Genomic DNA, 14,498 nt, shown 5'->3' with positions numbered 1-14,498 from the left:
CTTGATAACCGCAGAGACTTCCTCGCATGACGTAGGGGTAATTTCGACTCCGTCCGGGGGGCGAGATAAGATAGAAGTGAGTTCGGACTTCACTTTTTTCGCGTGTGATTTTACAAATGCCGTAGTGCTTGGAGTGCACTGGGCTTCCAGACTGTCGGCTAGGCATTCGGCCTTATCGATGTCCTCGATCGCGTGTGGGAGGCCAGGGCGTTTGAGAGGTGGGGTGGCTGCGAGGCGGTCGGCTTTGAGATATCTTGCCACGTCGTAGAAGGCTACGTGCGATGGCTCGAGCTCTCTCAGTCGGTCGTCCCATTGTCTGTCATAACGCCAGCGCAAGCGACGCTTGCACCGTCTTCCGAGAGTCCAAAGAAGACTCGCGTTTTGTCGGGTCGGTTCAGATTCGTAGCGTCTTTGCTGTGCGTTTCTATCCGTTAGTAGGGCCCGTAGGTCCGACGACAAGGGGGCCTTGCTGAAGGCAGGGACCTCCTTGGTGCAATCTTTTATTGCTTCGCGAATATGGCCATTTAGGTTCGAAGAAGCTGCGAGCGCTTCGCCTAACGTTTCTATCTCGTCAGGAATTTGATCTAGGTGCTGTGAAGCCAAGGACTTGAGACGCTCAGACAGTCTCCCGTAATTAATTATAGTTTTGGTCGGGGGGGTCGTGGAGGGCGGGGGGCCAAGCTGGAGTATAACTGGTCTGTGGTCCGAGTCCGAGGCCAGATCCGAGAACACCTCCAAAGGACTCACTTCAAGAGTGATGTTCTTTACGAGTGCCAGATCCAGTACGCTCGGAGTTTGGTTTCGTGTGTCCGTCAGTCTCGGGTAACGTGTTGGTTTGTCGGGGGTGAGCAAAATGAAATTAGCATCGTCGCGGTCAGTCAGTCTTCTTAGAGTGTTGCCGCTAGTGTTATTATAAGCGTTGAGCCAACTTGTATGTTTAGCGTTAAAGTCACCGGCCAAAATGACGGAGTCACTTAAGGAGAGGAGTGTCTGAATGTCACTCTCTAAGAGACGTTTACCGCAGGGTTGGTAAACTGAAACCAGTGTGATCGGCGGATGGCCGGTCATACTGACCTGACATACTGAGACTTCCATGTTAGTAAGCTCGGGAGGATCAAGAGGAGTGCAGTGAAGAGCCCTTCTGTGATATATAGCTGTACCTCCCTTCCTTTGGGTGGTCCGGTCGTTTCTAATCATTAGGTAATTCCCTATTTTGGGATCGCGAAGGCTAGGTTTCAAGAAGGTCTCTTGCACCAGAAAGATGTCCGGTTTGTGGTCGCTTATCCATTCGCGGACCTCGAGTAATTTATCGGTGAGCCCGTCTGCATTGAAGAAGCCGACAGTCAGGGAATGTGGTTTTAATCTACCGTTGTGAGCCATTTAGAAAATTTTTATAGTTTTCGATCGCGCGGAGCATGATACTGTGCTCGCCTATTGCCCTTAGGGGGTCTACTTTATATTTCTCAATGAAGAGATCGTATTCTTCCATACGGAATACATCCGAGAAGGAGTGAGTCGCGTATGAAGGTTTGGACGAGGCTTGAGGGGCCGAGAGAGGGGGTTGGGCCGCAGGAGCGGCCCTCGGGGGCTGTTTGGCGACCGGAGAAGCCGGTGCCGCACTAGGAGCGTTAGGCGCTCCGTACAATGGCTTGTTCCAAGCGTTGGTGGTAGGCACCGGCGCTGGAACAAACCTGTGAGCGGGCTTTTTGGGTGCCGCCGGTTTGCGGCCCGCTGCCCTGCCCCTTCGCTTGCCTGGCTGTGGGGCCTTCCGGCATCCGCGATAGTTCGCGGGATGGCCGGCTTCGCCGCACAGCACGCAGCTTGGGGGCACTTCAGCGATCCGTTCCTTGCGGGGACAATCTATCGTGCCGTGATCTCCCAGGCACTTAACGCACCTGGGACGGGCAAAACAATTCCTTTGAGAGTGTCCATAGGTCTGGCATCTATGACATTGACCTATGCGGCCACGGTTGTTGGGCTTCTCAAAGGAGAGGCCAGAGAGGTGGCATATCGCCTTCAAGTTGTATATCCTCTTGCCCTCAGGAGAGAGCTCGAGGATCACTAGACAGAGGTCTAGCGGCTCTTTTGAGCGTGATCGGTACATTCGGTGTACCTCCTGGACGGGGAGATCCTGTTTAAGCAGGTCGGCTTTGATGAGCTCAGTATCAAGCTCCTTGGGGAGACCGCGGACTACTACGCGGAGGACTCGCTCATCGCTCAGAGCGTAAGTGTGATAGCCTATTGAGTTTGACCTCAATAAAGCTGTCAGACGCCTATGGTCACCGGATGACTCGCATTCCGCACGAATACCTAAGGTGGTAAGCTGGGCGTTTGGAATAGGGATATTGTTTTTTATTAGCATGGGGACAATTTTGTTTGCCCATGCGTCCTTGTCCCTAATAAACATTGGGGGGATCTTCTCCTTGCGAGGTTCCTCCATAGGAGAGTCCTCACTTTCGGAGTCTGAATTGGATAAGGTTTGTGACCGAGCTTGGCTCTCGGTCACAGTGACCTTGCTAGTGGTAGTGGGCTGAGCGTCGGTTTTAGTAGCCTTTCGCCGTTTTCGATTACTTACGACGACGGTGAAGCCATCGTCAACTGGAGCCGGTGAGCCCTGCGACTCTGGGATATCGCAAATGTCCATGGCGGAAGGCCTATGGACCGTGTTGGTCGGAGTGCGAGTCATAGATTCGCGGGAGGGTGGCAAAGTGCCCTTTGGGTGGGCTGAGGGCCCGGGGAGTGCGTTAGGCGCGCTAGGCCCTACGGACGGAGCCGGAATCGGTGTTGCCGGGCGACCCGAGGCCGAGACACGTGGGTCGCGGGCCGCGGATTGGCTGCCCAGCGGCGGGCGCACTACCTGAGCAGGTAGCACGTGGCGCTGGGTCACGAGTGGCGCGGGGGTTGCGGGGATAGCGGGGGACGCGGCGGCATTTCCCGGAAGGGGACTACCTGATTGGGGTTGACTTTGAGTCAAAGTCACGGTTTGAGACGCAATCGGTTGCGAAGACATAAAACTTTCCAGATAGCCTGGAAATTTAACTCGGAGGTCCTTGAAGAGGGCCTCCAAGTACGGCGGCGGAACGGAGTTGGGGTCCATAGTGGACCCCGGAACTAACAGGGCCTCCCCACCGGGGCGGGGAGGTGAGTACCTACTGTGTGGCCCTAGTGGTCCACGCCTTTAGGTGACGTGGGTGTACCTACTCTTATTCTAGTGTACTCACGGTCCGGAACCACTTAACTACACTAGAACAACGCAGAACACAACACAACACAGCACAACGAAATCGGTGGTCAAGACAGTACTAGAAAAACTAGCACCCTCTCAAAAGAAGAACCAATATTGGTGGCCTCCACCGTGGGATCGAAAACCTGCATAGGCGAGGACAGACGACCGCACGGGACGGCTGCCAAGATCGGCCATACATTTGGTTGGGCTGAGGATCTTCTGCATAGCACGCCCATCGACTTGTAGCTGCAAATTGATATTAACACTTAGAGCCAAAACATGCTTTTATTCAGTACCTATTTTCCTCCCGACTATTTTTTAGGGTTCCGTAGTCCACAAGGAACACTTAGAGTTTCGTCATTTCAGTCTGTCTATACGTCCGTCTGTCCGCGGTTTAGCGCAGAGACTACTGGAAAGCTGTAATTTAGCATGATTTGTGATAAACATAATTTCACGTATTTTATTAAACTGACTGCCTAAGTGGCGCAGTGGTATGCGCGGTGGATTTTCAAAACGGAGGTCCTGGGTGCGATCCCCGGCTGGGCCGATTGAGATTTTCTTAAATGGTCCTGGTCTGGTTGGTGGGAGGCTTCGGCCGTGGGTAAACCACCCTACCAGCAAAGGCGTACCGCCAAACGATTTAGCGCTCCGGTACGATGTCGTGTAGAAACCGAAAGGGGTGTGGATCTTCATCCTCCTCCTAACAAGTTAGCCCGCTTCCATCTTAGATTGCATCATCACTTAGCATTAGGTGAGTTTTTTTTTGTATTATTTACAAGTTAGCCCTTGACTACAATCTCACCTGATGGTGCAATCCAAGATTGTAGTGAATGGCTAACTTGTAAACAATAAAAAAAAACCATCAGTTACCTCATAACCCTGGACGTACTGCACATCACTGTGATCTGAGACTCTTTGTAAACCCAGGAAACTGGCTTTTAAACTTTCACAGTTTCTTCCGAAGGACTATAAAAATATTAAACCAAAACGCTGATTACATTCTCAAATCAATCGAAATACTAAAGAATCAAATTGTATACTTATTGGGATTTCAATTCAGTACAATTCAGTAAAATGATCCGGGATTTTAGGACTGAATTTCCTAAATACAACTAACGCAAACTCTTTATCATAAAGAGCCCTGGTAGCCCAGTAGATATGACCTCTGCCTCCGATTCCGAGGGAGGGAGGGAGGAGGATTCGAGGGTGTGGGATCGAATACGGTCCGGGGCATGCAGCTCCAACTTCTCAGTTGTGTGCATTTTAAGAAATTAAATATCACGTGTCTCAAACGGTGAAGGAATATTGCTCTTTAAACCACCACTCTCCCCCCCCCCCCCCTCTTTCTAAAAGAGAGACTCGAGCTCGGCAGTGAGCCGCATATGGGTTCATGAAACTAGGTGGACCGAGGATATCAAACGGGTTGCTGAGAGCCTCTGGATGCTGGCGATTCACGACCGTTGGAAGTCCATGCAAGAGGTCTATGTCCAGCAGTGGACGTCCATCGGCTGACAATGATGATGATGGTGATCTAGATACCAATACCAAAAATAATCACATATAATGATCGCATAGAGGGTAAAGTAAACCTTCTGAGACTGATTTCCCAAGTATGACATTTGCGATGATTGACTCATATTGCAGTTTATTTCTTTTTCGACAAATAATGTCAGTCTCTGTGTCTGGGACGCAGCTTCACTGCAACCTTTTTTCAATGTCAAGTTTAATTTGCTCTGCAAAAATATAACTTATATAATATTTAAGTACGTACCTATGCTTAACTGCTGTTGCACTACAAACTTCTTACAAAGAATTTCCTATTTTTTTGTTTTGAGCAGTTTATTCACATACGAATAGAAGTTTAATTATTATTCTGTACAGTGTTTCCAGATAGCATGGGTACGGTGACAGTTTGTTTTATTTTTGAAAGTTTGCAAGAATGCACGATAATAGAACTTACGCATTATGAACGTCATAAGTCACTGTACCCATGGTATCTGAAAAACACTTTAGTATAATAGTAGTCTGAGACGGATATGACGTCGCTCGATCGACGTGGTCGATCGTGTTGGCTCGTGCCGACGCTAGGTGGCGTGATTTGTTTCCGTGGCGCGAGCTGTTTCCGTGAAGTAATTAGTCAGTGGCGCTTCCGGGCAGGAGCCACTGGTGTTACAACTTAGAAGGCGTTCGTTTCAGTGTTCTGGAAGTGGTCTATCCGCCAACATCTCTCGTGGAGTAATCTCTCTCGGATTACGCTGAATTAGGCAGGGAGAATGTATCTCAGTCTCGAGTAGTGAAATGTATTTTGGTTACATTTCGATTTGATTTATTAATTAAACTGTCCTGACAAATATTGTGAATCATTACATCATTTTTTCAACATTGGTTTTCTTATTTTTAATCAATTTCTGAGTACTTTGCTAACTACACTGTAATAAGATCGCCTGTGAACCAGAAATAAATTCAAAGAATTTAGCAAACTTTTTGCTATTGCTTCATCATTATCAACCCATATATTCGGCTCACTGCAAAACTCAAGTCTCCTCTCAGAATGAGATCTATTGCTTACCTTCGCCTCAAAAGGATTTACTCGTATCTCGTTAACCACTTTGTTTGATTGGTTGGCATTACATTGAAGTAATCTTTTAACGCAGTCCAGTTGCAGTAGTGGCGAATTCAGCAACTTACTCACTTCAGTTTGTAGTTTATTCTGAAGAAACAACCATAAAAATTGTACGTAGCAACAGAACCCCGACAAACTTGATAAATAGTAAACAGGTACTAAAATAAAGTTTAAAAATATGAAACATTGTAGTTTTGAAATCGTCCTACGCTAATTCAGCCGTACTATGACATCGGCTGAATTGTATGACACTGTATCTGAAGATACAGTGTTTTGTGTTGTAATAATACACATAAATGAGCATATATGAGCACTCATAATGAGGCTATTTAAATAATTTAAACCTGAGAACTGCATTAATAGTATATGAGTACACAGTTTCTAGCAAATAGGGGACTAAAAATTAAGAACTGCGGTTTAAAAGAAGTCGATGAATGTTAGGTAAATGTTTGGTTTTATGCAGAATTATTTTATGTTTTGTATTACCAAAGCTGAAGGTTCTAGAGCTTCATCCGTTTGCATAGAAGTACATTGTATGCTGCGCTTAATGTTCAATGCTATGGCTGGTATAGTACACACGCCTGTATGTGTTACCGAAGTATTGTTTACATTATCTAAACTATTTAGTACGGACAACAGTTTGGCAGCTTTTTGATAATTCTCCTGAAAATTATTGTAGTTTATCAATCGAGAGTCAGGACCCATCTAAAAGTAATAAGCCCAATTTGTGTAATACACTGAAGCATTAATACGAAATTTTCGTGTACATATCTACTCGTAGAAATAGTGGGACGAGCTTTTTTCACCAACTCTTTATAGCAGTTATAGTAGAGAATTTCCTTTTCTTTTTAATTAAAAAAAGATATTTGCAGGAAACCAAACCTTTTCTATACTTTTTTATATCATTTAGTAAATTGCTTATAACTTCTGCAATGTTTACTTGATTTATTTAGAAATATCATGTCAACAAACATCATGTTGTTCGGCATCAAAACGTTAACTTGTTCATATACACCTTCTAATTTTCCGTGACTGCTAAATAAGTAGGTGAAAAAGGCCCATTTTGCACTAACCATTTGTGGATGTTCCTCATTGTTGTCGATATGCAAATTTTTATGCTCGCCCACAAAAAAATTTTCATAGATTGTGCTTGTAGACTTAGTATTCAATTCATGGTTCAATAATTTATTTCTGATTTGATGCTTTCTACAATTTTCTTTGAGATGATTACGTAAGAACTCGGTGATGTTTTTCTCTGAATTTATTGTCACTTTTTTAACTCTCGATCCTAAAACTTTCTTCCTTAATTTCCTCAAACTTACTCGATGCGTTTTTACTGGATTGGTGTATATTTTGTTATCACCTTTACTAAAGTTATCATTATCGGAATGTATAGTATCATGACTTTTATTTGCAGTATGTTCTAAATCTATGTTATTGAGAAAATTGTCATTGACTTTTGATATTCCTGTATTATTTATTGGGTTTTCATCTAAATTAACAACCATCTTGGAACCAATCATGTTAACCTCGTGAGTATCAGAATGTAGCTTTTCTTGTAAAATTAAGTTTTTTGAACGGATTTCTAGTAGACATTTTAGATTTCGCGATATATCTTCTTGCAAATGAGATATGGATTTTTCAAAACTTAAAATCCTTTTACAGAAAAGATCTAAGTCGTTGTTAGTTTTAACACTTATTGACTGACGAGTCATGGAATTTTGACTGTTAAGCACATTATTCTTTGAATTATTCATAATTATCGTTAAAGACTTGCTTATATTACTTGTTGAAGAATACGCAATACTACTTAAAGATTTTTTAACATTCGTATCGTATTGATCTGTACTACTTTCAATTGTGGTGTTATCATATTGCCTTGAAACAGCATTTATATTAGAGTTATTCAGATCATCTATAGATTTCAAATTTAGGTTCTCCAGCTGTTTATTTTTGCTGTCATAGATTTTTTGTACTGATCCAAAATGACCAATGGTTACATTTTGTGAACCTAGTAATTTTCTATTAGATTTCTGTCCAGTGATCCTCAAAATTGATTTACTTGGCAAAGGTTTTTTCATAACTGACGAACTAGACTGGGTTTTAGATTGTGCATAAGAATGTATCCTAGCTTCAAACATAGATGGCGTCAATACCTTTCCCTTTCTCAATGGATAAAAAGAATCGCGTGAAATGTTACTGTAATTTTTACAAAACTCATTCAGATTGTCAGCTAGCTCGTCTTTGAAACTATATTTACTTTGGCCGATATAATTAACAGTATTTTTTGTATATGTTACTGCTTTTTTGTTTATGCTACAAATTTGACATTCGCAATGCTGACATTTACATGAACTAAACGATTGATGGGATAAATTCGCGGAGACGGGCGGAAAATCTTCAAATAAATACGCAATACTTTGCTTGCTTCTCTTTAGGTCTTTACACAAGATACAATCACAGTCCAACCAGATACTGTCATGTCTAAATGTATTATAGACAGGGTTTGAGTTATTAGAAAACGTATACATAGCTATTGTGTCGCAATTTTTAAATTTTTTGTGTTTTGTCTTTCGATAATTATTATTTTCACTTATTATCGCTCGACGAAGATCGTAGTCACGAACACTTCTATTAATTGGTTTCCTCATGAATGTACTTTGTGCTGCACATCTACAATTCACACCGTCCAACTGACAGGCTCTATTGACGCAACTCTCGCAATAGCAATCTCTTTGTGGCACCATACTCGTTGATGCCTCCCGCATCATACTTGACACCATCGCTCCATAATTGTGTGTACATTGTACGCAGTCACATGGTTCACATTGACACATGTTTTGTTGAAAATTTCCTTGCACGTGAGCGACTGTAACTGAACGAGGTTTTTGAAAATTCACGTGTGTGCATTCTGCACATTGACAAGGCTCACAGTTACAAGGTTTTGTAACACTTGTAGTGAATTTTACACAATCACAAGGCTTACAATCACAGTCCGGAGGACCCTTTTTTTTCCACACACCTCGACAATCTTTTCTATCACAGCGATAACATGCGCATCCGGAGTGAGTTAATTCAATACAGTCACTGTATATGTGGTGGATATCTTGCAGAGGGTTATGTTTATCTGTGTGGTTAGCTTCATCAGAACCACAAGTATATTCTGTTGGTCCATTATTGTTAGAAAACCCGGGTACACATTCACAGACTTTGCAACTACAAGCTTTGAATATTTCTTTTAATTTAGATACAAAGTCTTGCACTGTAATAATTGTATTTGTATTTGTAGTTAACGAGCAAGCTGTTTTAGGCATTGACAAGAAATTTTCAAGCTCCTGACATGGTAAATTCATTACTTGAGCACTCAATCTAGCAGTAGGATTTTCGGATTCTATTTTCTCTTTGCTTCGTTTATAAGTCATTGCTACACTGTAGTTCCGAGTGTAAGATTCTTCGCATTTTTTCACATTATCTTTAAGAAAAGTAGTATCTTTATAAATGAATTTTGTACGCTCACGTAATTTAATTTCTGAGTTTTTGCTTTTAACATTTTTATAAAGCGTATCTTTTTGTTTATATTCTTTAATTACTTTTTTATTTACTTTACGACAACTTACGTCATTGGTCCTTTTACAGCAGGTACTTTCATTAGCATCTTTTTTATCTACATTTAACACTTTTTCTAATTTTTCACAACAACTTTCATCATCTGTTTTGTTTTGCTTTGTGTTGTCATTTGTTGGCAAGAAATATTTTTTAACTTGTCCCAATAACGTATCTGTTTGCTCATCATGCTCATGGATTTTTTTCTCTGTTGTAGTTCCTTCACAACAATTATTGCTCTTATTACATTTTTTATTAGAATCAATTATAATCTTAGTGTAAAAATTTATTTGCTTATCATCCTTAATATCGTTTGCTGTTATCTCACTATTGTCATCGGTTATTTCTTTCTGAATATCTTCCTTTAAGATATTTTTCGTTGCTTCACTAGGACTTTGTTCATAAAAGTCTTTAATTGCTAAATCTTTTTCTGTGTTCATATTTAACAAAGCTTTGTTACTATCTTTATTAATTCTATTAGATATATCAGGATAAATATCGAAGTTAGATATTTTATTCGGTGAATCACCATTTTCGCTAATTGGGCTTATTTGCTTATCTTCGTCATAATTTTTTTCAGCTACCTTGGAATTATATACTTTAGATTGTATGCTTGCATTATTGCTATTACTGTTGGCATTTTCCATGTTATTATTTTTATTTTTTGTTTTAATCTCACTGGTATCCTCAAGTTTATTTTTTGACAATTTTTGTATAAGAAATATGTCTTTACAATTTGGACATGTGCATAATCGATTAGAATTCTCATATCTCACTTTAAAACAATCAATTGAACTGCACATTGGACATGAGCATGAAGATCCAACACGCGAAGAGATTTCTTGTTCCATATTATTTGTTGACATATGACCCGTCAGAGATTCTGATGTTACATCGTCGTGATCGTCTGATAGTTGTAAAGTCATTCTTAAGTCATTTACAGCATGATTTTGTAGGTATTGAAACCTGCAAAGAAAATCAGTTTCGAACTATTTATTCACAAAAAAATCCCAAGATTCGATGCTATTATGCTGAACACAAGGTTTATCTTTAACACACATTTATGAAATACGACGAGAGTAATAACTTTTTTGGACAAATCTATACCATTACCATACCATTACTATTCAAATGCAATTTCTAAATCTAAATTGTAATACAAGAACCTGCCTACTTTTACTATTACGATATTAAATACTTTGATAGTCAGTAAGGTTTCTAATAATACTTACATTGTAATTACTGGTAATTGCTACATATTACATTGCACATAATCGTTAGATAGTTTAAAAACAACTGTTGTTTTTGTACATTTTATATTTTATATTTTATACTAAAATTATTGTCCTGTCAATCGAACATTTGACAGATTCAGTTTTAAATTATTCCGTCAGATATATGATTCCGTCAGATCCCTCAGTAATCCTTTTTTAGTTGAATACAGTTTTAGAATGTGTTTAGACAGAGAGACTTTTTGCATTCTTTATGAAAAAACTATAATTTGTGAAAATTCCATAAAAATCTGTTAATAATTGTGAAGTGAATTTCAGATAGAATAATAATTAAATGGTAAACTTTTGGACACAACACTAGATAGTTCCTCTTTTTAACGGAAGTCAGTCCTAGACTAATTTTCAAGATTTCATATATAAATGTAATAAAACAAAATCATAAAATTAAATATTCGTTTAATTCCAACCAATGAAATTAATATTTTAAAAATTAATAACATTATTTTTTCGTCAATACATTTGCAATGCAAAACTCGGTTTGCAAGTCACAATTTAAGAATTAGAAATAAAAAGAAGCTATTCGCGATTAAAAGTTAATATTTACAGAAACACAATAATTGGCACGGAAATTATAAATTAATGAAAAATAAAAATAATAAAAACAAATGTTTTAGTCGTTTCTTAGTCGAAATGAAGGTACTCTTTATGTTCGATATGTGGACTTCGCTTACGTTTATCTTATTAGATATTATTTTTATTATACTTAGGACTTCTATTCTTAGTATAATACAGTGTATATACACATACAGGTCGCTTAAATTCGCTACACTAATGAAGGCACCAGATTGAGGTCGGTGGAGGTTAACTGAAACAAACAAAAGCTCATTAGTTACTATTTTGATTAAATAATGCAATGTCGCAAGATTTACAGCTACTCATAGTATACAAGAACGTTGAGCTTTTAACTAAGGTTCATTTAAGTGGGATGCTCACCCACAAGGGTACTCTAGACTGGACGGTGAAAGAGTCGATTTAAAATATTCTCTACTCTAAAGTTTAAAACTGAACGATTCTCGTGAAGACGTTAATAACGAAAGTCAACATGGAGTTTCTGGAAAGCGAGCAATAGTTGCTTTCTTGTCCCTTGACATCCGCTGAATTCAAACAAAATTTATTTCATATCCATAGACAAAAGGGAAAACAAATCTAACCAATATAGAAATTACATTTGTAATATGAAAAGGTATTCTATGACGGTTATGTAAACTAAAAGGTCTACAATTTGCGGTGAATCTTTACATGTTAAAGCGAAAGCTCTCACTCATCACAAAAACTCGAAAACCACTTGACGTAAAAATATCAAATTTGGCAGGGAGGTAGTTCATTGTTAGTAGACGTCCACTAAAAATAGAATTTGTTAGAGAATCAGATAAAGGAGGTCTAAGTGCGGACGGGCGGAAAATTTATGTGAAAACAACCGAAGACCTAACTGTTAAGCAGGGGAAATGTATGACAAAATGTACCTACTTACATAAATTCGCACCTTAGACGGCACTAGACGTCCGTGCTCCAAACTATCGCATTTGTACCCAACGCACAAGATGGACAATTCTGAAATGAAATAACAAAACATTTACTTCTAAATTATATTTATTCGTAAACCTAATTTACTTATCCCAAATGGGAGGGGAATCACTTAAAGACAGCGTTTCATCATCATCATCTTCATAAACAGCTGATGGACGTCCACTGCTGGACATAAGTGTCTTACATGGACTTCCAAAACAGCTGCTCGAGCTGCCAGCATCCACCGGCTCCCTGCAACCCGCTTGTCCTCGTTCCACCTAGTCGGGGCACACTGCGCGTGCGGGGTCGCCATTCAAGCACCCTGGGATCCCAACGTCCGTCGGCTCCTCGAACTATGTGCCCTACTCATTACCAATTCAGCTTTGCGACTCGCTGAGCTCTATCACTGATTTTGATTCTTTTGATTCAGACAGCGTTTAACAGTAGCTCATTTATATCTACCTTTGTTTATCATACGCCATCGTAGAACGTTGACAAGTGGAATTTTGGGGGTCCCTAACTAGGTAACTAATCGCTCCACATCGATAGCAAACAACTAGTATTATAAAGGCATGATTCTATTTAAGAAAGGACTATCTCCAACAGGGATTGCAAAATGGTGATGATGATAACATTAATATCAAAGATCGTTATTTAATTGTTCATAATTCAAGTCAAGAGCTGCATCATCGCTTTCTGTCAAGCATGATTGCAGCCAAGCACCTCTATATATTACATTAAGATTACATTTGCCAATGTTCAGCGCTCACTCAGCATCATTCTATCTAGGCATAAGATGTGTAAAATCTAAAATTCAAAAGTTTCAAACATCTTTACAAGCGCTTTGAAAAAGTGAAAGTCAAGAGTGACTGGATACTCACAACAATACTTTCGATCGCATTCGCCAGTTGCTCCTCCATGATTTTAACATCGCCATGTTCCAACACCTCCTGGAAAACAATAAAATAAATAATTAAACTACTTTGTAGATGAAGGTTGTCCAATTGTCCATTTAACATTAAGTCTGATCTGATTATGAATCTTCTAGTCTTAAAATAACAAACCCTGAGCAACATTCTTTTTTTATTCTTTACAAGTTAGCCCTTGACTACAATCTCACCTGACACCTGATGGTAAGTGATACAGTCTAAGATGGAAGCGGGCTGACTTGTTAGGAGGATGAAAATCCACACCCCTTTCGATTTCTACACGGCATCGTAACGGAACGCAAAATCACTTGGCGGAACGTCTATGCCGGTAGGGTGGTAACTAGCCAGCCCACAGCTCAATCTGCCCAGCCGAGGATCGAACCCAGGACCTCCGTTTTGTAAATTCACCGCGGATACCACTGCGCCACGGTGGCTGTCAAAAACGGTCATTTGGTTCATATGGTTTAGATCATAGCATGGTATCAGAAATTTTTGAACTCAACAATTAAGCATAGTTTCTAATAGGTGCAATATTAGCCTGTTTTAACGGCCCACTTAATCAGGGTCAGGCCTACCTTCTTACAGGAGATAGGATATGGAACTTGGACCACCACGCTGCTCGCTGCGGGATTAATGTTGAACGGTCACTATCGGATGTTATGATTATGACTGGGACCGACAGTTTAACGGGCTCTCCGAGGCACGAGGGAACTTAAACTCACCTCTTGACAAATCTTGACAGTGTCAGCGAGCTCGGGCGAAGCGGCGCACAGGCGGGCGGCGGCGCACGCGCAACTAACGCTCGCGAGCCGCGCCGCGCCGCGCACTACTCCCGCGTTACCCGACAGCGCCGCAGACTCCGCGCACGCGTACGGCGCGAACGTCATCGACGACACCGCGCGTTGCCATTCCTACGGTATTCACATGTGTAATAAATAGAATAGCAAACTTTTAGCAACCAATCAATTTATATCTATATCTAATTCATAGCTGCTTTTGTGCGTGACTATTGCGTCCCAGGCAGGACGTCCGGACGTATCACAATCTCATCACGTCTCACAATCAATTTAAAATTTAAGGAGGAAGCCTGGAACTGGTGACTAAATAGCTACGGAGTAAAAGATTAGCTTGGTTTGAACTTATAATTAGGTCGTCAAGTAATATGTTTGACCTAACTTACTGAGGCCCAATTCTGGTATTTTACACGTGTCGACGAAATTCGCCTTTGTTTGAATTTAGACTTATGTTTATAAGACGCCAACATTAAAATGTGCTTTTCGTCATTAAAGACAGCCATGGAAACGAACAATGTCACAGAA

The 14,498-nt window shown here is 40.6% G+C and overlaps 1 protein-coding gene across 5 annotated transcripts in view; it reads right to left on the bottom strand.

Moving 5' to 3' along the window:
* Positions 1 to 11,123: 11,123 nt before the first annotated feature.
* Positions 11,124 to 14,498, bottom strand: part of LOC112058072 (myosin-8) — a 188,925-nt gene continuing 185,550 nt past the window's right edge. For 4 of the 5 annotated variants that reach the window (XM_024098747.2, XM_024098744.2, XM_024098746.2 and 1 more), the window contains 4 exons: positions 13,902 to 14,090; positions 13,132 to 13,200; positions 12,216 to 12,295; positions 11,124 to 11,549 (listed from right to left, as the gene is read on the bottom strand). In XM_024098747.2, the coding sequence (XP_023954515.2) occupies positions 12,239 to 12,295; positions 13,132 to 13,200; positions 13,902 to 14,090 (315 nt within the window). In that variant the 3' untranslated portion in view covers positions 11,124 to 11,549; positions 12,216 to 12,238. Of the gene's footprint in view, positions 11,550 to 12,211; positions 12,296 to 13,131; positions 13,201 to 13,901; positions 14,091 to 14,498 lie in introns of all 5 variants that reach the window. The other variant, XM_024098745.2, reaches the window with a different exon arrangement.

This window comes from Bicyclus anynana, chromosome 13 (assembly GCF_947172395.1).
Source record: "Bicyclus anynana chromosome 13, ilBicAnyn1.1, whole genome shotgun sequence".
NCBI lineage: Eukaryota > Metazoa > Arthropoda > Insecta > Lepidoptera > Nymphalidae > Bicyclus > Bicyclus anynana.
The sequence above is the reverse complement of the archived record's forward strand: the minus strand, read 5'-3'. Positions and strand labels throughout refer to the sequence as shown.